The sequence below is a fragment of the Dreissena polymorpha genome, chromosome 14 (genome assembly GCF_020536995.1).
Source record: "Dreissena polymorpha isolate Duluth1 chromosome 14, UMN_Dpol_1.0, whole genome shotgun sequence".
NCBI classification, from domain to species: domain Eukaryota; kingdom Metazoa; phylum Mollusca; class Bivalvia; order Myida; family Dreissenidae; genus Dreissena; species Dreissena polymorpha.
In genome coordinates, this window is record NC_068368.1 from 33,542,561 (window position 1) to 33,567,492 (window position 24,932).

The window sequence follows — 24,932 nt, forward strand, 5'->3', positions numbered from 1 at the left end:
CGTCAAAAACACTGCACATGGGTTGGGGTATGGGAGTGTTTTTGAATGTGTCGATCCGTTTTTGGAGAGTCAAAGGTATCTGGACAAGAGATATATGTCATTAAGTCAAATAGGTCGCGGCGCGTTTAAAATAAAGGGCCCGCCTAGCGATCAGAAGGGATCAGAAGGTCACAGTTCGGTCTCCACTCTGAGGGCTTCTTCAACATGTAAGATTACTTTGAGTCTTAAAAAACGGATCGACATATTCAAAAACACCCCATAGCCCAACCCATGTGCAGTGTTTATGAGGTAAATAACACAAATCGAGCTGAAATTGGTTGTCAGGAAACTCCTGGTTGTGTGCCTATATATTTTTAAACCCAAGCGACGCCTTTTTTAGATATCAACGACTGGAATAAATTGTCATTTACATAGCAACATTATATACAATCAGTCTGGGTGTTATCTTAAATTATTTACAAATAAACAGAGTTGAAACCAATCTTAAAGAAAGCAGCATCTGCCTGATAACTTCTGTCTTGTAACTACAACAAGATCACTAAGAACGAAACCATTCATCGTCAAAAATCTAAAAATATATTACCGTACAGCTTTACAAATAAAACCATTTATCTTAGTCCCTCCATAGCACATTTTAATTCGCATAAAATAAAACGACAGCGCTATCTAATTGTTACACAGTTAAATCAATACAAGTTCAGAGTTAATGAACATCATTTATGTTTTAATGACGTTCAATAATGAAATCATTCGTGTAAATATTTAGTATTGGAGTCATTATTGCCATTTTTCTAAATAAAAATGTATTTTATAATTTTTGGATTTCATACAAAAGTATCCGCTATTTAGCGCTAGGGTTTTGATAAAAAAATGGATGTGTTATTCAAACAGCTTAACTTTCACATTAAAAATATATAATTTTTTACAAACCAGTATTGCCTCTTGGCAAACATCATAAAGATGATCTTAATACTTAACTATTTTATGTTATGCCTCAAAAGCGTTTTAATCAAATATGAGATGTAGTTTATACTATTTTGTTTAATTTCCTCTCGCCTCAAACAGTTGCAATTCTATTGTGCTCTAGTTTACATCTACGCCACGAGAAGTTTAATAGTAATCGCAATGATATATATTTGCTTTCAGTACTATTACATTTGATTTGTGATGCCATTGGCTTCAAATTTATGTAAATTTAAATTTAAATTAATTAATTTTTTTTTACTCTGTGTCGGATGTGATCTTTCGAGCTCTTTTAAACCGGTCTCAACCCAGAATGAGTTGCATTGACCATTACAATGTGGTTGCCCCAGTTGTAAAATAATGTGTGTGTGCTTGTTAGGTATGTATGTGTGTGTATTTCAGGTCCATTATATGAATTGTGTTTCATACTGTTTTTGGTACAAGCAAGAATTGATGACATTTAAAGATTTCACTTTTTTCATTAGTCGAATCTTTTCTACTGGCTACGTCGTGCACAAATTGTCTTTCATGCCCCACATGGATAGCGTTACTCCAGCCTAGCCTTCGCACTGGTGAAGTCTGGTCAGGAGATACCCTGTCCTCTCTATAATCACGTGACTCCTCCTCGAAGTATACGGATACAGAGATATATATATGGCTACATTATTCGAAAATGTCATAAGGCCTTTATCCTCACGACATATGATTGTGTTGTAATAATGTAGCCTTGAGTTATAAAAACCCTCTATTAAATTAAAACACCCAAAATGTATTACTATTACATTTGAGCACAAAACAAGACATTATAACAATATAAAACATCGATTTTTAGCATTTTTATTCTCAGATATCCCCAAAAAAGTAACATATATACTTGAAACACAATAATTTTTAAGAGGATGATATATTTTATTTGTATGAAATAAATAAATATATCTGTTTATTATATCGAACATTCATATCAAGAACAATCTTAGATACGTTATAGTATGTTTTTAAAACCCGTGAACATGATAAAAAAAAACTAAAAAAAACTACTTACAATCACAAATTGAGTGAAACGCAAGAGATATCAGCAGAACATAAATGCCTATTTATATTTGGAGTCTTTTATTTAACAAGTTTGTCATGCAAACGGAATTTAAGGGGACTTTAAACAATAAATCATGAAACATTTAAAAAACACCATTTAGATGTAAACATTAGCGCATGAAAACAATAATTAACGTGTTTGATAACGGTTCTTCTTAAACTGGAGACCTAGACATCATCATTGACGTTTTAATTAGGAACTTGTACTAGCGTTTGGAGTTTTTGACTGACGTTCAGAAAAACACATGAAACATTTTCTTAGTTCGCGGCGAAATTTTGCATCCCAAAAGCTATAGATAAACGGATTACATACATTATTAAGAACATATATCCTTAAAATGAAATCAAAGAAAATTGTTTCAGCTTTTGACAAACCTTTCCAGAAATCGTCGTAAATTGAATCCATAATAGAGACAGACAAACACGGGAGATACGTTAAGATGAAAGCGACAGTAATCGTAAACATCATCATAGTTATTTTGTGTGAATTTCGCTGTTTTCCATTTGCTGCTAATATTGTATGACGAACAAGAGTGTTTGAAGACTTTCTCACAACTCGATGAGGTTTGATGTGTCTTCTTTGAACATTAAGCGTTTTTATTTCATCCCGCTTATTTATCAAAACGTTTTCTTTATAAATGCACAGCGCAGTGTCAACTGTATCGGACAGTTGATTCGTCGCAGAATGTTCAGTAGCAGGAATAGGTTTACTGCTATTTTTATCGTCCGATACTTCTACTAAACTGTATATCGCGTTCTTAATTCCAGTAGCAAATGTGATTGTATCTTTTTCTGACTGTTGGTTGTCAACGGGATCATCCGATTCCTGTTTCCAGCAAAAGCATATTCGGGCCGATTTATTGACAGCGATAGGCACAGAGTTATAAAGATGAATCGTCCGGCAAATAAGACTGTAAATCAAAATTAAAAACACAACGGAACTCATAAAGAGAAGTACATTTAATCCAAGGTATCCGATTCCTACATATGAACCAGTATATGTGTCGTCAACAAAACATTCACTTCCGGTAATATTATACGCAACTCCATCCAACTCAACGGTGCTGTGGCCGTAAATAACAACATACGGAGCGGACAGTACCGCAGCAAAACATATGGCAATGACGCATGCCTTTCTGTCTCCAAAATCTTTGATCTGTCTTTAAGGGGTCGACAAACTTACAAATAACGGTCTAAGCCAACAACTAATAATATAAAAACCGAGCTTAAGTTGCATGAAGCAATTAAATAGCTTAGCAGTTTACAAACAATAACACTTTGATAAGTTATAAGATGTGTCATATCTATGATATGATATGGCAATCCCACTAAACACACAGACATGTCCGCAAGTGCAAGCGATATAATGTACACCCTCGCACTTGACCGTTTGAACTTCAGTTTGTAGACCACAGCTACGCACGCATTTCCAAGTATTCCAATTAACATCAAGATCACAAGACTCACAAGTGTTGGAAGATACTTTATCATCTCCAGTTCGTTTAACGTGTCAATATTAGCCTTGTCCGAAATATTGGAAGAATACACTGATATTGTGTTCGTTGACATGCCCATCGTATCTGATCCGATTTCTGTGAGATTTTCCATGTTAAACATCATGTTGCTAAAGGTTGTTAGATGAAAACTGTTCTGATGTTCAATTCATGCAAGACAATTAAACAATTCAAACAAACATTTTTAATGTTGGTATTATATCCGTTCCTGCCTGTTACTAGTTTGAAGAATTAATATAATTTGTGTCTAAACTGGAATTCTAAATAATGTTTTATTCTCAGGTTATCAGAATGCGATGTGCTAGTCCACCAATGAAAATAAGTTTTAAGTCATGACTATAACACAATCTATGCTTTTCGTGGTACTTTCAAGTGATTTCTTAGAATCCCCTTAGTTATCTACAAAATTTTATACAAATGCGTGCATCCTTACAACAACACTATCAAATACCTGCAAGGTTTTATACACATCAATTTCATTCCGATGTCAGATTTGGTTCCGGGAATTAAGATTTACGTCGTATGAACAAATAGGTGTATAGCTGCAAAACATATACCCTGCTGGGTTGTATCTCGATATGAGGTCGAAAGAACTTGTGTATGAACTTTCATTTTGTGAACTTAAGTTAAATATTAGGTTAGCCAGTATTTACTGTGTGTACATTTATTTATCCGACAACCCGACGAAAGGGTTACAAGGCCAGGGCCCGTATTCACCAAACATTTCTTAGACTTAAGTCTAAGAATAAAGAAAAATCTTTAAATTAGAATATTCAAGAATTTATTAAATTTTGAGTAATACTCTACAGTAAACATCTCTATCTATATTATTCTTCATATAGAACATTTTGTTAATGACATAATCACCAGTGGAGGCCTGTATATATTCAAACACTGAACACAGTTTTCTTGGTTCTAAATCTATTCTTTATTCCAAAAGTGACTGTCAACCACGATGACGAAGAAAATAAAAGTTGTAAAATAACGTAATTATTTACAATTATTAGTTTATATTGATTAAAATATCACGAGTGGTATATTTTATTACTTGAAAATAGTTCATATTTTCAGTATATTCGGTAATAAAATGTCGCGATGTGAAATCGAAAGTACATCGCGAAAATAGGTGACATAACGATATACACACTAAAAATAACGCAAGTAGATTGATCATTTTATAAACAAACTATATACAATTCACTACGCATGCACAATTTGCATTCCTGAGTTTGCCACGTGACGATGATGATCAATTTACTGGCTTTATTTATAGTTAACTGGCAGTTACCTGGTAGACATACCCAGTAAATTTATTACCGAATATACTGAAAACATGAAAACTCAACAACTTTTTTCAAGTAATGTAATATACCAGTCGTGATATTTTAATCAATATAAATTAATAATTGAAAAAAAACACACTGTATTTTACAACTTTTCTTTTCTTCGTCGTCGTGGTTGATAGTCCTTTTAAGTCTAAGAATCGGTTGGTGAATACGGGCCCAGGTTTTATTTACTTTTAATTGTTTTAACAGTTGGTGGGAGCTGACTTAACGAACTTCTGCGAACAGATTTTATAGAACTTCGGTTCGATGAAGATATCCCCGTATCGGAAGACTGCCAGACAAGTGGCATATTTACGAATTATCAGAATTGTCAATACAACTTTCAGTTTCCTCAATGCTTTCTTTGCAAAATAACACAAGTCTGTGTAATAATGCTGTTCGATCTTTCTCTCATCGCCTACGTACACAGGGTAAACAGTGTTCAGCTACAGCAAGTTCAAACATCATAGAAATATAATTTGTTTCAAAGTAGAAATACTCACGTCAATTTCATGTCATATTATAACCCAATAACCGTTACATTGTGTAACGAAACAGTCATTTAGATGTCCTTTGAAAAGTATTTTGTCAAAAGTACGCTTCATGTGTTCACACAATATTCATCTAACCAAGCATGCAGCATATTATGTACTTGAGGTGATACTTGTTTGAACTATAGCAAACTAGAAAATGAATACATACATACCCCTTGAAATTATATGTGCATAATCGTCAAACTGATATAAATTTATATTCTAAACATAATAATAAATATTTGCTCGGTATATGCTTATTGTTAAACTAATACCAATGACATTGTTCTATAAAAAGGTAAATTAAAACAAAATAAAGAGACCTTATCACAGATTTTTGCATGTATTGAAGTTTTTCATTAAATGCTTTATTATATTGATGATTGTAAACATTCGATCCAAAAAAGCTCCAGTAAAAAAACTAACAAGCGTAAAATTAAAAAAAGAAAAAAAAACAACCTCAGCTGGTCTCAAACAAATGACCCGTGGAGTAAAAGTCTATCGCTTTGATAACTCGGCCATCCATGCTCATTCAATCAGTGGTGCATTTTATACTTTTTAGAAACAATCCTCGTAGTATCACAAAATAAAACGACAAAAAAAACCAAACAGAATTCTCCGAATAATTCAATGGCTTCGAGTTACAAAGCTTAATGAGTTTCAGGTTTTTAAATCGTCAAACGATGCATATAATGGATATTTTAGACCATGGAAAATGTTTAGTATAAATGTTTTTTTCACAAATAGCATAACTGCCGCGAAAATTTGCATATTTGAAACATTTTTTTTATTTTGTCAGTTTACCAAAACGTAAAAAGGTCTCTTTAATGTATAAACTAAAATTAATTATGCAATAAGTGTGAATTGTACCTCTTCAAAGAGGACTAACTTATGTGAAAAGCATGCAAAATTTACTTAAATGATGCGCACGTTATAAAAAACTCAAAATGTCAACGATTCATCAAAACAAATTGTTGTTGTTGCTGCTGTTGTTGTTGCTGCTGCTGTCGTTACATAATTCTCACTCAATATGCAGAACTTGGAGATTATTTTGTTTTCGGACATGTCATGTATCCCAATAAACGTTATTTGATCTAATAATGGTAAGTGCTGCTTTTTTCCGAATAACTTTTTAAAAGTATTTTTCTAAAGAATTTTAACTAGTGCATAAAAGAGAGATTTTTGTGCTGCTTTTGGCAATGTGAAATACATCAGAATTACTTTATTTAATTAACCTGTGTTCTTGTTCAAAAATTCCATGTATTCAGGACGACTATACAATACGCAATGTGAAACTTTGTCACCGATTTCAGACGTATTCAAGGAGTTATTCTTATACCTTAAGCTATCGGCACAAAATGCAAGAAAAACTGTCTTTTATAGATAGATTTAGATAGATTTATTTCAGTATATAAAGTGCATGTAGCATGGTACACAACATATTTAAACATGTTAAAATATCATGAACTACAAAATTAATGCAAAATATCACAGATCAGCTGAAAGACTAGAGCTAAAAGCAATTTGATAACAATCATTTTGGTAAAAACAATACATAATTATTGCTTCTTTTATATCATGTGTTAACATATATAATTGGTGAATCAAATATTAATTACTATCTTAATGTACCAGGGCATGTACTCACATATCCAGGATAGCGCAAAAAAGGGAATGGGAATTCCCTTATTTCCATTGTGGTCCTGGTGAATGATGACATGACCTAGCAAGGCACAACAACTTCGTTCTTAAAGATGGTAAACTAAGCAAATTAACATTTGATTTAAAATTCACATAAATTTTTATGATAATAAACATCACAGGGAGATTACAGGCTTTATTAATAAAACTGCAAGCTATTTAAAATATGCTTTTTTAGTGCAACCTTAAATGTCTGTAAGTTGGGGGAATCTTTTATGTCAATTGGTAAGCTGTTCCATAAAGAACATCCCTTATATGCGAAGGACTTTTTACAAACCCTTTTACTTTCGTGATACTAAAACACGACCCTTTGCTTAATCTAGTATTATGGTTATGAACAGTACTGGCTAGCATAAAATTATCATTCAAGTAAGTAGGGCCAGAACCTGAGTGTATTTTAAAAACATGGTTAAGAATAATCTGTTCTACTCTTTTCAACATGTAACCAGCCCAACTGAAGAAAGTATTCTTTATTGATGTGACTTCTCTGATCTAGTCTGAACTTAAACTTATGATCTTGTTCTGTGTGACCTGGAGTCTGTTCTTCAGATTCTGGGAAATGCCATAATACCATATGGAACAGACATAATCAAAATGACATTGAATCAATGACATAATTAACATTTTTAGTATCTAATGATAAAAACCTTTGCTTTCTGTAAAGGAACATAAGTCTTGCATTTGCCTTCTTAATGACAGATGTAACCATACTTTCAAAACTTAAAAATTGATCTAAGGTAGCCCCCAAATATTTGACTGAGTCAGTGTGCTGTATGACTGCACCATTGCATAAAATATTAAGGTTAGACTCCTTCTTTAACTTAGGTTTCGAGCCAAATAAAATGGATTCTGTTTTACCCAGGTGTAAAAACAATTTATTGTCAACTAACCAGTTACTAACTCTTTCCAGACCCTGTGCTAATAAACACTGAATATCAAGTTTAGACTTGCCAGACTCCAGTATAGCAGAATCATCGGTATATAATAAAAGCTTATTGTTTACAACTCCTGTCATTTCATTCACATATATTTAAGATAGCAGAGGCAAAAGTATTGAGCCATGGGGCACACCACAAGTCACATTTTCCAATGATGATTGTATACCAGAAACATCAGTACATTGTTTACGACTAGATAAGTAGGATTCGAACCATCTAATAACATCCGAGGAAAACCCTATCATTTTCAGTTTATCAAAAAGTATAATATGGTCAACAGTATCAAACTCTTTTTGCAAATCGAGTAGAACCATGACAACATAATTAATTACCCATATCTAAGTTAAATCTTATATAGTCAGATAGATGTATCAGACATGTGTCGGTTGAGAAAGATTTCATAAAACCTGACTGAAACTCATACAATAACTTCGGCGTATTTAGATAGTTTTCTACTTGGCCATAAACAATTCTTTCAAGTTTTTTTGAAACTATACACACAATTGATACAGGTCTGTAGTTCCCAACTTCATTTATATTAATCTTTTTATACAATGGAACAACTCGTGCAGCTTTAAAGTCAGCAGGTACAACACCTTGTATTACAGATAAATTAATGACATTAGTAAGTGGACAACAAATAACAAAAGTTCCATCTCTTACAAAACGTGATGAAATACCGTCTAGGCCTGTTGTGTTAATGGTATTAAGTTTATTTAGGTACTTAAGTACATTGTTTTCTGTATCAAAAGAGAAAGAGCAACTGTTCCGAAAAAACCCTTTTTTAAAATACAAAGCAGACACAAAATCTTTGCCGAATGTTCCTAAAGGTTTTGGCAATTTACTTACAAGTTTAGATGCAACTGTTGTAAAAAAACTATTAAAATAGTTAGCCACTTCCATCTTGTCAAAAATAATGCCACCATTAATGTTCAAACCAATATTTCCAGATGTACATTTTTTTATTAGTTCTTTAAGTGAATTCCACAAGAATTTGGAATAATTTTCATTTTCAATGATATAAAAAAATAAAGTCTCTTTTTGCACAAAATATAAGATGCTGAGCATTATTTTTAAGAGATATAAAGTGATCATAATTCTCAGATGATTTTCCTTTTTTATAAGTGTAAAAGGATTTATCTCTATCTTAAATACCTTGTTAAATTTCATTTGTGATCCAGGGCTCAGTTCTTTGCTTAATTCTAACAACTTTCACAGGAGCAAGTTTATCAATAACTGTCAAAAATATGGATTTAAAACTGCAACATGCATAAGACACATTATCAGATAAAAGCACAGGAGACCAATCAGTGTTTATTAAATTCATCTGAAAATCGTCGTTGTTATAGCTTTTCAGGGATCTTACTTTAACAGAATTGTGTTTATTTATACTATCCTTTGAAACTTTCATTTTACAGTATATAATGGAATGGTCACTGAGACCAACATGGATGACATCACTTTGAGAATTTGTTTCTCTACCCGATACTAAAATCAGGTCTAAAGATTTTTGCAATGTTTTTCAATAACTTTAGATATTTGCAAAAATAAAGTTCTTAACGGTGTGATCACATTCTCTCAAGCCCGTGTGTAACCCCTTGAAAACCCTGTTGATTCTGCACCCTGGTTATGCATACTTTGTTTCCGAGCCCTGTTTGTGAAATGTACCCGTTAATGTGCTACTAAAAAAAGCGCATATATAATCTACATTTATTTTAAGATTTTGTTTGATTGTATGTTTAAATGTTTTAAAATATTGGTTAATAATACTATTAAGTATATATGTTGTTCTTACTATCTTCGAAAGAAGAAAGGAGTATGGAGTTAAGGCAGTATGAATACTCATCATCTAAACTGGAGATGTATATATATTGCCGACTCAGGTTAGTAAACATAAGTATAATCGGTTGGCTCGAATTCCGGATCACTCGAACTTATGTTGTCGGTCCTGGCGAGTTCGAGCCATCGGGTTTCGACTGTATTTATTGCAATACTTTAACAGGCTTTTCTTTTAATTATTACAATAAAGATGCGACTTCCTTCCCAAACTCATGTGTTAGTCAATGTTTGATATTGGCTTTGTAAGACAATCCTCCTTAGAAGAGTTTAATGCATGTTATTATGCAAAATAAAAATTGTGTCTGTGTGTGTTTAACTTATTTGTTATCACGTTCGGTAAAAGCCCATTCTCCCATTTATTGACTTATCTCATTATAAATTGCCTGTCACAATTTCATTATGTAACCGTATTATGGAAATATATGTTTATCCGCATATTAATTTATTCCTTCAGTTGATTTATTCAGTATGCATAGAATAAGGTAGCCTCTTATGTGGAACTTCTGTTATTGTTTATATTTCGTTTAATTTACTATTTTCATATTGTAATTAATAAAACAGATAAAAAAAATATTGCTATAAGTTAGTGAACGTCGTTAGGTGATACATTTTAGCTAAGAAGCAAGCATACATATTTTCACAAAAAAATTACACAATTATTATAATAAATAACAAAACACAACATTTTCTTTTCACATGTGCTCGAATTCAAGACCTCGATTGACGGTCTAAACATAGAAGCATCTTTTTATTTTCGAATAAACCGTATTCACAAACATTAACAAAATTTTTTTTAAAGTAAATTTAAAAAACAAACATTTATGGCGTTTATCTTGGTGATCGTTGGTGAAAGATCATCAGTAAAACAATTAAATAAAAGACGATCACGCAGATTTACTTGCAAATTTTTAATCTATATTCACAATTCTTCACCACAATCACAACAATTAGGGGGTAATGAGCCAGTTATACCAATCGTTGGCCAAGATTTATGGAATCATAAATGAAATTTATTTTAAATTTATTTCTCAAGTAACTTTTGAAAACGCATTAAGCAACTAGTAAAGTGCCACTTCTAAAAGTGTGCTTATGTAAAACGCAATACTAAAAAACTGCGTTGTTGTTTTAAACACATATTAAGATAAGCATTTCAGAATATGGAAATATTTAATTATATTATATATTTATATTGTAGCCATTGAAAGTAATATAGTCATCATTGCTGAATATGATAGCACAACCTTTTATCATAAACGCGCCCTGGTGCTTTCAATATGCTTAATGTCATGTATTACTCATAAATCGTACTCATTTAAAGAGTTGAGTGTGAACAATAGTCTCCGCTGTAACTTTCTATACGAGATTACATTGTTTCAAGCATAAAAATCGTTTAAAATCGTTGCAACCGAAATGCTGTATCCCTATGATTTTCAAATCAACATTATTACAATTAATTTACTAAGGCCTACTGGGAAAAGGTCAAACCGTTAGGCAGACAGCTCCATCTATAACACATTGCATAGGAATTTAAAGCGGAAACATCGTCCGCGTTATTCTCGGTATAGTTAAGTCAAGAGTTGGCAGACGTCATAAGAAGGGCATAGCCACAAAAAAGTATGTTTTAAGTATATATTATTCTTTTCTCAGAATTAAGGATTATCTTTACGGAAATTTTAATTTAAAAGAGAGTTACTAGCGCGCAAACAATCATAGGGACAATATGTTGTGAACGCGTTTATGGCAATTGACAAGAGGTTTGTATTGTATACCACACTTGAATTTTCTTATCATAAAGAGCTACACTAAAGAACTTGAAGCGTAAGCGTTCACGAATGAAACAATATCCGCTTGTCGTAAATCGAGAGGTTCAAAGTGTGCGTACTGTGTGACCTAACACTGCGCAAACGCAATAACTAGTTAATTATAAATACATTAATGAGCCGCACTCTGTGAAAAGGGGTTAAATACATGTGCGTAAAGTCTCGTCCCAGATTAGCATGTGCAGTCCTAAACTGGATTAATCTGATGAATAGACTTCCTTTAAAAGACAAATATCATACAAGCAGCAAGTGTCGTCTCTGATAAGCTTGTGCGGACTGCACGGGCTAATCTGGGACGACACTTAACGCACATCCATTAAATCTTTTTTCACAGAGCACGGCCCATTTGAAATTATCCGCTCTGAATGTAAAAATATTGGCGATGCATGTTGAATGCTTTCGTGATGTAAAATTATATGACTTTTTTGTTCAGATATAATTTATATTAAATTTGACACATTCATAACACAACAACTGAATTCGTTCAAAACAACGGTTTCAATGCATCAAGTTTCAAGAATCTTTTTTTTATGAGTAGCGAAAACGAATAATGCAATAACATTCCATGGTGTAATAAATAAATCGCATGCATCGACCATTCCACTACTTAGAAATCAAATGATAAATGCGTCCTGACAATTTCGTTTAAAAGTATACGTTGAGTCTATGCTCTACCCCATACATTTTAAGAGGGGAAGATTAATAATATATTAAGTGGTACGCATAGAATTAAGAATTATTGTTGTACTTATTGAGCATTTTGTTATTAAAATTCTCTTTCAAACTTGATATTTTCATGTGGTATTCTTAGTTAATGTGAGTGCAATATTATAATATACAACAATTATAAAACATAGGTGTCAACCCTCAGGCATCCGCGGAGAAAGAAATAGAATTAATGCAGGACACATAATCATAATGATGGTGGAACATTGAACTTGCATAAATATATATCTCTTATTTTGTTGTACATCATGAACAATTCATAATATACGCTATATACTATTTACATTACAATTCTAAAAACCTCTATAATAAACAACCAAGAACAAATAATAGGAAATAACAAAACTAAAAACAAAATCACCAAAAACCAAGTTTATTAGCTTTACTGTCTTTTTTAAAAATGTCATATTGTATACACAGACACAGTGAACGTCAGAAACATTATCAGGATTGAAACGCTAAATAAGATCAGGTCATCTTTATTAAATGCATGCGTCAAATTATCAGCATAATGATACACAATGTTAAATGTACACCATTATATATCTTAGCATAAAAACCATAAATAAACGTGTATATTGGATAAACATAGCAATACTAAAACACATGAGTATCATATTTGCAATCTGGGCATCAGAGAATTATTTAACATTAAATATTATATGACACTATTAAAATAGTCTCATTGACGCTTTCTTTGAGAAGTTGTACTAGCGATTGTAGTGTCCGACTGACCTTTAGAAAAGCACACAAAGCACCGTCTAAGTTCGCGCCGAAATTTGGCATCCCAAAAGCTATAGATAAACGGATTACAAACATTATTAAGAACATATATCCTTAACATGAAATCACAGACAATTTTTTCCGCGTGTGTCAACCCTTTCCAGAAAGCATTGTTAGTTGTATCCATAATAGAGACTGTTAAAAACGGAAGATAGGTCAAGATGAAAGCGACAGTAATGGTAAACATCATCATTGTTATTTTGTGTATATTCTTCTCATGTGCATTAGCTCCCACCATTGTATGACGAACAATAGTGTTTGAGGAATTTCTTACAGCACGATCTTTATTGTTGTCCTTTTTTTGAACATGTAACTTATTTGTTTTATCTTGCGCATTTATCGGAACGTTCCCTTTATGCAAAACTAACGAAGTTTCCACTGTATCTAAATTTGGACTCATTGCAGAAGTTTCAGTAGCAGGTTGACCTTTGCCATTGTCATCGTGCGATATTCCTACTAAACTGCACTCCTCTTTCTTATTTCCAGCGGCGTTTGTGATTGAATCATTTTCATCCGATTTCTGTTTCCAACAAAAACATACGCGGGCCGACTTATTGAGTGTGATTGGCAGCAGGCGATGTATTCGAATCGTTCGGCCAATAAGACTGTAGATCACAATTAAATACACAACGGAACTCACAAAAACAAGTAAATTGAATCCAAGATATCCAATTCCAACATACGAACCAGTATACGTGTCGTCAATAAAACATTCACTTCCGGTCAAATTGTACCCAACTCCATCCAACTGAACCGTGCTGTGGCCGTAAATAAACGCATAGGGAACGGAAAGTAATGCAGCCAAGCAAATGGCAATGACGCACGCTTTTCTGTCACCAAAATCCTTAATCTGCCTTCTAAGGGGTCGACACACTTTGAAATAACGATCTAGACCTGCTACTAACAGTATAAAGACAGAGCTTAAGTTGCAAGCAGCAATAAGATAGCTAAGACTTTTACAAGCGAGAACACTATGATAATTGACAGGATGGGTCAGGTCGATGATATGATATGGTAATCCTATTAAACACACTGACATATCTGCCAGTGCAAGGGATATAATGTACACTCGCACACTTGACCTTTTGAACTTCAGTTTGTAGACCACGACTACGCACGCGTTTCCGACTATCCCGATCAACATTAAGATAACAAGACTCACCAGGGATGGGATATACTTAGTCAACTCCAGGTCGTTTAACTTGTTCATTGTAGCATTTTCTGATTCATAGCTTGACGAATACATGCTTACGGTGTTTGTTGACATCTCCATCGTACCTGGTCCTTCTTCGGTGAGATTTTCCATGTTCCAAATTACGTTGCTAATGGTCATAGAATTAATAATTTTCAAAAAGTCAATGTAATGTAGACAGTTATACAATGTCCACTTGCTCTAAAGCTGTGTATTATATCTATGGGTGTCGATGGCGTTTCAAAAGAACTGAATATAACTGGTTTATAACTAAAATTCCAAAGAATGTTTAATCATCAGGTTATCAGAATACGAAGTGTTATTCTGCCAATGAAAATAAGTTCTTCTTAATATGTATTAACATTCGAAGAATTTAACGGCACTTCGTATTGATTTCTTAGAGTCATCTAATTCATCTGTAAAACAAATATTATACGTACGGCATCACAACACTATACAATATCCGCAACTCTACAGACGTATCCAGTAAATTCAATTGTCAGATAGGGTTCCTGGAATATCAAACATTACTCCGGATTATGAAAGAATGGCTTTCTATTCGTACAAAATGTACCCAGTTGTTGTATGTATCGTTATCAGGTCGGAATTACAAGACATATATAACATAGAGAATACTTGGCATGTCCGTGTTGTCTTTGTGCAATAGCGCACATCTGTTTGAGCCTGGTCTAATATTTGTGCGTGTCAATGACGTTTTGGAAACGCTTGATATAATTGATTTTAAAACTTGACTTATATTGTTAATCCTCATATTATCATAATACGAAATGCTCTTAAATTAGTAAAATGAGTTTTAAGTCAAGTATTGTAATCAAGTCAATACTTTCTTCAGTTGATTTCATAGAATCATATAAGTTATTCACGAAAACACACACACACAATATGTACATATTCGCGAAGTCTCGGTCGAATATCCGCAATGCTGCATCCGCTTTGCATTGATTTCCGTGGTCCAAGCAGATTCCGGGAATATGTAGTATTTGTCCGGCCAATTCACCATAGGCTTTACAACTGCAAGAAATATAATAAATAATGTGTTAAAGTTATCACGTTTAGACTGCTTGTTTGGCGCTTATATCATCCATCTTGATTGTATCTAGTAATCGAGTAGGTATTTTACGATCAGAAAATTAATGGTAAAAGGTATTGTAAATTAAGAGCGATTGGAAACTTGCAATGTAATTGAAAATTGACATTGCGGCATTCATGAATCCATTTACTGTGTTGCAAATGTCCCTTTGATTTAAATCGTGTTAGACGCGCCGTTGGTATGTGATTAATTGTGGGATAACAGTGAGTTTCGACTAGCCCTGAAACCAAACAGCTTTGAAGTGACAGTTCTAATTTGGTAATCCCATTTTTGAACATTTTATATTTCAAATGTTGTTCTATTATAAAGAAATGGACAGAGTCCTACTTTCTCGACTAACATTATTTTTACACTTGAGTTGTTTGCTACAGTTTGAAGGGCAACCGGTTTGTAAATGTCGGTACATGTGTTATATTTTGTGAGTCATATTTCAATACACTTGAATAAGAGCCTTCTAAGTAGAGGCTCGGGAAATCCACGGTTGCTATTCTTCGGTAAAGAAACGCGTTACATGCATATATGGAAGATAAAATATGCAATAAGTATACGGATTGAAGTCATTACTTCGCATTATTAGTCTGTCGATTCGTTACTTTAAAAACTTTTTACGAAAATATTGTAATGTTTTCTCAACGAGCAAATAGAATAAACTGACATTGTATCTTTAAGTTACAAATTGTCCTATATATTGGAAGCAATCGATTTTTGTTTACTGCTACTAAGCAGGCACTTATCTACCAAACTATCAAAATCAGCACCATCCCTGTTTATTTACTCAATGCAGAATGGGTACCACTTATACAGATTAGCACGCTAATTGGATGTTAGACTAGGCTTTAAAGAGCGCGATAGTGCCTCTTTTAGACGATAATAATAATCCGTCATTGCAGATAATTGACACGTTGTTGTTAAAGCATATAATAAGTGGGCGAAAAGGGTATACGACTAGTTGAAAACACATGCAATATGCATATATAAAAGATGTGGGAGGAAAATAGACATCCAAGGAATATGCTCGATTTTACGAATCTACGAAATTTAATGTCAACGAAAATAAATAAAACCTCCGTATTTACATAAATAACTTTTTAATAACTTTAAAACAATGCTATTGGTTCACCTTTGAATATTAAAAGCAAAGCATTAAATTACCAAGATTTAAAACAAACTTAAAAAAGCAACAAGCCCAAATTGTATTTTATATTGTCATTGAATTGCTTTCGTTGTGAGGCATTATTCCCCGTACACAATCGCGTTATTATTGTCGATACAACGGTCGTGAAATAACCTTAACCCTGACTTAAATAAACGCGATAAGAATATAAAACTTTACAACACACCGATAACACATAAATAAATAAATATATTAATAAATTAGTTAACAATACTCTAATGATTTATATGTTTTACCGATAAATACGGTCTCATTAGAAGTTTTATGCTCACTTATCGAATACCAAGTCAAGAGTTATATTTTTTTAATGCGAAGTCTATGTTTACACCTATTATTTATTTATTACAATTTCCGAAATAATAAAGTGATTAAACATTCCACTGTTCATGTACATCATGTATTGATTTTGCGAAAAGCCCCACACAAGATATAGTAAATATACGCAAAGAAGCACGTGTATCTTGCGAATTCACAGAAAAGCACCTCGTTGGAATTTGTAGCACAAAGATGTAATAGCACGTTAAACACAACGCAGCAAATATGTACTTACCTACCAAAATCCGGTGATTAAATATCTAAAATACTATTGCAGTCATAATATCCTCTTTTTCTGGTGTACATGTTACTGGTGTTTGTTTGATCATGGTACATTGACAAACAGTCATTGACTTAAAGCTAACGGAAACGGGAAATTAAAAGTACTTCCTGTTTGAGGAAAAGTACAAGTGACGATGAAAATATACTTCCAGCCGTAAAGGATATTACGAAATTTTAATGTGATTCGTGATCAACTTAATGTTTACTGTATACCTTAAAATTAAGATTATAAATATTATACTGTGGTAATTTTTATTATGAATTTAATCATGATATTAACATTATTCTTTTTTAAACCAAATTGCAATGATAAATAAAATGACACGTTGATTTGGGTAAACGTTTATTTCAAATTTCGACAGTTACTAATAAAACGAATTGACGTGCACGTTTAGAATGTTTTACTTAATATACCAAATTCAGCAAATGTCTATCTTTGAACACTCAGTTAAGCAGACATTCACTCATTTTGCTTTTTTTTATTATTAATCTTACCAAACCAATCCCCAAACACTTTTGCTGAAAATAACAGGAACACGTGTAAACACTGCAAGACTGCAGGAAAGTCGGAAGGATCTTGGGACACTTTATGATATTCTCTATTCATTATAAAAATCACTATAAGTAAAGTAATTGAACTTAAACGCCATTATAGTTCACTTCGAAATTTAAAACAAAAATCCCACTTAAAAACGGTGTTCGAGTATATCATATAAAGTCGCGATTTCATAAGCTTAAACAATGTGTGAGCACTACACAAAACACGACGATCTTAACCCTCTCAAATTCAACAGGTCCCCATTATTGAGATGTACGCATGTTCTCAACATATGTTCGTGGCCTTGATTGAAAGCTATGTAAACAATTATAAGATTTAAAATGATTCAATAAATAGCGGATTATGCTTGCAAAGTCGATACGACGGTGATTAATGCAAATGAAACGTTTCGCAATTTAGTGCAAGTAGGAGCTATATAAGCCGTTGAGAAAAAAAAGTGTTTTAAAATCTTAATTAGATAAAGGGTTGGTAGATTGGTTTTACAGAGGTTTGTCATGACTTTGCGTTCTACACAAACACAACAAACATACCTTTTATCTCTAACATGAGTATAACCCGTTGTGTTAAAATGGCTAAGAAAACATGGGTATATTTCTTTTTGCAGAAAACCGAATTATAAAACTATCAACCATAGCATCGCAAAAACATTGATTTCTTAAATTATTAACATGAATAGTATATATAATTAGACACAATACATTACAATATTATTAAATAATTTGATAAACAATTAGATGATGTTGGCCCTTATGTGCTCCCTTGGTTTCAATGTACATACATTGCCAAACACTTGAGCTCGTTTCATTGATTTTAAATCATTGACCCATATTTAATCATGATATTGTCGAAAACATAATGAAATGTTGTATCACGCTTTAATCATTGTTTTAGCATATAGAGTGGTCACATTGTTTTAATAAGGCCTAATTTACTTGCTTTCGGATGCACGAGCCCCAGATTCGATCTTGGCCTTGAAGTTGTCAAGATTCTGAAGACATTGAGAATGAGTCCGAATTGTAGCCTCTGGAATGTCTTCTAGTTTTTTTTCAATATTTTCATGTTTATCGGTGTTCAAGTCTTGCGTTGCTGTCAGCGGAAGTAATCATGAATTGCTAAATGTTAACATTTTTTTCTACTTTAGTTCTTGAATGTTGATAACTAACGATAACTGCAACAGCAACACATAAAAATTGAGGAAAAAAATAAAATCTGTGCGCAAAATTGTCTTTCCTTTCATGTTTCACTGAGATAGCGTCGCCTATGGCACGTTATCTTTAAATTTTCATCACCTGCATTCTGCAGCTGTAAACATGTTTCAAAATTCCCACACACACCACTTGTTTCGTTTATCAATTTAGCTGCATATATCAGCTGCATTACCAATTGTCTTATATAAAGTTACCAAATTTTCTTTATATCGGAAATATTTTGATGTTATAACAACCTTATATAATATAACATAGTCAAAATAGTCATCAAATCAGTGGAAAAGATGCGTTTTATGCCAGAATATAAGTCACATTGATTTAATTTATGCTGGAACATACATGGTTTTTGCAATGTTTTATGTTTTATGGAAAATATATACCTGCACACATTAAAGCATACAAACATTTAAAAACTGTAATTCCATATGCACATAAATAAATCATACACACACTTTAAGTACTTTCACAACAAACTGCGGATACAATGCAGTGTTCTGAGATGTGGATATAACACCTACATTTACGTCCTATTATCAAAATAAGAATATAACTGAAAAAGTTAGGCGTTACCCGATGAAGCACGTTGCCAATGTACGGTTCGATTGAAAAGATGGGAACACAAATGGAGCCAAAAGCTCTTAGTAAGATCAAGTGACTGGACAAAGAACATTCAACTGACATTGGTGCGAGGTGATGTGATAATATGTGCAAGTGGAGCCTATTGTGCATACACGTTAGCGAACTATCACGTTTAGCCTCCGAGATCTCTTGCGGCCACATATTGAAGTAGATCACCGTTATTAAAGCATTGAATACATTATTGTTTAAATGCAATGGATTTGATATAGAACCGAAAATATTTTGCCATTTGTTTGACGCTTTTGTGGGTTCTATATTAAATTATGCCCTAGAAGTGTGGGGTTTACGAAGTCAGATGATATAGAACGCATACATTTATAATTTTGCAAGAGATTGCTATAGGTAAAAATAAATACATGCTATGTTGCTGTTTATGGAGAATTAGGTAGATACCCATTGTATGTAAACAGGTTTGTTAACATGATTAAATATTGGTTTAAAGTTCTGAACAATAGCAATATCATAATGCAAACTGTGTACAAACAAGCCTTGAGCGATTGCAATAAAGGTTATACAAACTGAATCTCAAATGTAAAGAACATGTTAAAGAATCTTGGATTTGGTTATATGTTTGAAAATCCAAACGCTGTAGAAGTTAAAAGTTTTATTAACGAGTTCAAATGTAGACTTGTTGACAATTTTAAACAGGAGTGGTATAGTAAAATGATTAATAGTACTGTATTACATATGTATACTAAATTTAAAAGCTGTTTGGAATATGACACATATTTAGATTTACTTCCTAGACGCTTGCGATTATTTTTGTAAGATTAAGAGTCTCTGCACATCCGCTGAGGATACAAACTGGCAGATACGCCCAAAATAACATACCACGAAATGAACGTTATTGCTTATGCTGTAATGGCGTTGACTTAGCAGATGGATACCATTGTATATGTTTATGCCGCTGTTACACTGATTTAAGGAAAATATATATTAGCCGGAATTTTTTATATAAACCCATCTGTATATAAATTCAACAAGTTATTAGTTTCATGTGACACATCAGTTATTTTAAATGTATGTAAATATATGAAGGAAGCTCTTGCTATAAGAAATACAATTCTAAATAATGTTGTTTAAAACAATTCATTATAGCTTTGATGGAATTTACGTATTCGTGCAATTAATTGTGTTTATTTATTTTTGTATTCTTAAATGACCATTTATGTTATGTTATGATTACAAATTCTCCTTACTGCTTTGATGGAATTTACGTATTCTTGCGATTGGTTGTGTTTATTTATACATTTATTTGTATTTTTAAATGACCATTTATGTTATGCTATGTGTAAAAAAATTCATTACCGCTTTGATGCAATTTACGCATACTTGCAATTGATTGTGTTTATATATAAACACCGCTTTGATGCAATTTACGCATACTTGCGATTGATTGTGTTTATATATAAACACTGCTTTGATGGAATGTACGCATACTTGCAATTGATTGTGTTTATATATAAACACCGCTCCAATGGAATGTACGCATACTTGCGATTGATTGTGTTAATTTATATTTGTATTCTTAAATGACCATTGATGTTATGTTATGTTAAGCAATTTCATTGCAGCTTTGATGGAATTTACTTATTATTGCAATTGTATTCATTTATAAACACCGCTTTGATGGAATTTACTTATTATTGAAATTGTGTTTATTTATAAACACCGCTTTGATGGAATTTACTTATTATTGCAATTGTGTTTATTTATAAACACCGCTTTGATGGATTTTACATATTCTTGCAAATGATTGTGTGTATTAATATTTGTATTCTTAAATTACCATTTATGTAATGTTATGTTTAAAAAAATCATTATCGCTTTGATGGAATGTACGTATTCTTTCAAATGATTGTGTTTATTTAAATGTGTAGTCTTAAATGACCATTTATGCTATGTTATGTAATGTTATGTTGTTATACCTATTTACGTGACAGAAAATATTGTGTATATTTGTGTATAAAGACGATAAGCTTATGTATAAGTCTGAATAAACTGTCTGTCTGTCTGTCTGTCTGTCTGTCTGTCTGTCTGCCTGTCTGTCTGTCTGTCTGTCTGTCTGTCTGTCTGTCTGTCTGTCTGTCTGTCTGTCTGTCTGTCTGTCTGTCTGTCTATTTGTCTGTATGTCTTTCTGCATGTCTGTCTGTCTGTCTGTCTGTCTGTCTGTCTTACTGTCTTACTGTCTGTCTGTCTGTCTGAAACTGGTGATCCGAATGCGTCATTATTTGGAATGAAAGTTAAGCGAAAATCCATGAACTTCTGGAACACCTCTCGTATTAAAAGACATTTAAAACACTTCATCGCATTGTTTAAAAAAAACACCAACGGCATTTCCTTATAGGTGGTATTTGTATCATCAAAACGTATATTCTTAATATTAATATTAAGACAGCTTAAACATATTGAAAACGATTATTCGTCCTAGTATATTTCTCGAATCTAACAAACTCCCTTTAACATCACAGACACATTACATGACAATATGCGCATGACCAATCTTAAAAAATACCGCATATAAAACAATTTATCTAAATCGGATCAGTATGTGCTGCGATCGACCGCAGTTTTTCTGGAGACGGTTTTCTTAGAAATGAATTGGCAATAACTGCCTTAACAATAATACATCACGTAGGGATACTGCATAAAATGTGTGGATAATAAGTCTTTCATATCTTTTGTGGGAAATACAATAAGAAATGAAAACCTCAACTGATTAGTTTAGATAACACATTGTGGGCAACTTAATTACACGTTGCAATGCGACTACGAAATTCGTTATTATTCTTTCGATTTGACAGTGATTCACGGCTATTATGACATACAGTCGACAGCTATGTGAGGCCCGAAATGAAGTTGAGAATCAAACCGTACATGTCATTGGTTGACTTTTAACCCAGAATGAAATTAACTTACAAAATTTACGACATTAGATAGTTATCAAATCTTGTTTATGTTTCGACTGTACTTAAATGCAAAGTGCTGTTATTATCAGTTTTTACTTGTTAAGCATATAAAATACGTTCTCATCATTCGGTAAAATAACGATAAAGTTTCGCCAGCATACGACCATTGTCGATATAATTTCAATGTATTGTAGTATTGTACTGTATTGTATTGTATTTATTTTGACCTTGCGGTCAAGGATAACCCATTAAAGTGCAAGCACTTATTTCCAATTGGGTCCTTTTTTAAATTATTATTATTTTATGTTTTTTTTTGCTGAAGAGACAGCAAGCAGAAGAGACAGTATTGTGACCCAAGGCATCCGGGTGCGATACCCTAGCTCTTTGCGAATAGATCCCTTGGTTCTTTTACGTGCTCAATGTATAACACCGATACACGCGAGAATTACCTGAGTTTCATACCAGTACATCTCTAGTTGGGTTGGAAACACTTAAAGCATTTCTAAAATTTCCAGTGCCCCGGTCAGGAATTGAACCGGGGACCTCTGGAATGGTGCACCAGTGTGTCACCACTAGACTTCCGCACCACAAGATACTAAACACAAGATAATTTCAAGTTTATTAATTTGGAATAAATGTTACATGTCAAGCAATGACCAAAAAACGGCCTCAAACATGTTGAATATGTGTACAAACAAAAGTTATACACAAGTTAGTCCCGTAATTGTTTTACAAATACTTATCATTTACAGTTGAAAATTTACGGCATTTATCAAAATTGTTTTCTTCAACAAATCGTATAGTCGTTTGAGCAAGATGTTATACATTTGACACTCTGTGTCATTTCATACCATATTGTATTAAACTCGCCCAGGAAATTTGTTTAGTAAGCTCGCCAAAGGCTCGCTTACTAAAAAAAATAATGAACTCGTTTACTAAAATATGGTATGATATGACAACTCGTGCCAGATCCTAAATATCTCCCCTGATAATTTTCGATTGGTATTTTAGTTATTTAGATACGACCGACTGACCGACTGAAGTTATAGTTGCTAATACTTACGATGATTTCATTGTTATTTAACCCATTTATGTCTGGTGGACTCTCCCATCCTTCTAAATTGGATCATTAATTTACAAAATTAGGGATGTCTTGTATATTTATTTCTATATTTAGAATATTTCTTACAGAAATTCCTGTAAGCAAACAGCGCAGACCCTGATGAGACGCCGCATCAAGCGGCGCGTCATATGGGTCTACACTGTTTGCCAATGCCTTTCTTCTAGACGCTAGGCATAAATGGGTTAAACGTATATGTTCTGTGTATTATGTATTCCAAATTGTTTTGCTCTATCGTGATATTTTCAAGAAGTGTTTGTTTAGTTATCTCACTCAATTCGACGCACTGTTACTTTTACTATTGTAAGTTCTTGGATAACCATCGTGATTAGAAGACATTAAACAGTGAAGATTTATGCCGAAGCATCAGCGAAAATTTATGGCGTCGATAAAAAATCTTAATAGTTCATGTAAGCTTGCAATTGTTATCGGTGCATTTTGTTGCCAAGAACATTCATGGAATTCGCTGTAAAGACTTTGTTAATGGCATGATTAATTGTTTCGATGGCATGAATGATGTATTGTATGTGCATGATTTAGATAGTTCTATATCAAAATAGTTTTTGAGAAATGTCTTAAAAGAATTTAGTATTAAAAAATAACGCAAAGTATTAAATAATGCAAAGAATACTACGAATGGCACTTTTGTTATAGCGGAAACTTAAGGGAGACGAGGCAAACGTTTAAAAGCGAATCGATCAACAGGCACAATTATTCAGCTTCAAAATGTGTATTGAGGCGGGGCAATAATATGTTGGTACACAGACTTATCAAGTGATGTCTGCGCTGGAAAAAACATTCATTATTTAAACATGTAATGGTCGATGTAAAATCATCAAATTCATCATATTTTTTAACATTGAACATATTAAATAAACGTTTTTTTAACGGCGCCCATATCAACTCGTAACAGTGCTTTTTTGAAATGGTCAAATCAATTTGAGGTTACAAGAAATATCTAAAAAAGACATACGGCGCTGATTGTGTTCGGTGCTGATGAACGATCAAAATATAAATCTATAAGATCGAATATCGCGAATACCTTTTCTGCGCAGGTCTTAGCTGCATCATACGATAATCAGTTTTCGTGGCTTATTTCGCTTTATTAAATATTATTGATCTTTATTTACAGAATAGAAAAACACAAGAAAAATGAAAATATTAACGCGCGCGCATTTCAAAAGACATT

At 32.9% G+C, this 24,932-nt stretch overlaps 3 protein-coding genes across 5 annotated transcripts in view; 2 read left to right on the forward strand and 1 right to left on the reverse strand.

Annotated features, from left to right (window-relative positions):
* LOC127858243 (putative inhibitor of apoptosis) overlaps positions 1-24,932 on the forward strand; it is a 248,756-nt gene that overhangs the window by 92,268 nt on the left and 131,556 nt on the right. The window lies entirely within an intron of this gene.
* The window catches only part of LOC127858244 (putative inhibitor of apoptosis), a 169,910-nt gene that overhangs the window by 91,201 nt on the left and 53,777 nt on the right, over positions 1-24,932 (forward strand). The window lies entirely within an intron of this gene.
* The window catches only part of LOC127858238 (cholecystokinin receptor type A-like), a 309,809-nt gene continuing 297,726 nt past the window's right edge, over positions 12,850-24,932 (reverse strand). The window contains exons 1-2 of one of the 3 annotated variants that reach the window (XM_052395224.1): positions 17,266-17,495; positions 12,850-15,458 (exon numbers count right to left, since the gene is read on the reverse strand). In XM_052395224.1, coding sequence (XP_052251184.1) covers positions 13,134-14,567 — 1,434 coding nt within the window. In that variant the 5' untranslated portion in view covers positions 14,568-15,458; positions 17,266-17,495 and the 3' untranslated portion in view covers positions 12,850-13,133. Of the gene's footprint in view, positions 15,459-17,261; positions 17,496-24,932 lie in introns of those variants that run through there. The other 2 variants (XM_052395222.1, XM_052395223.1) reach the window with 2 other exon arrangements.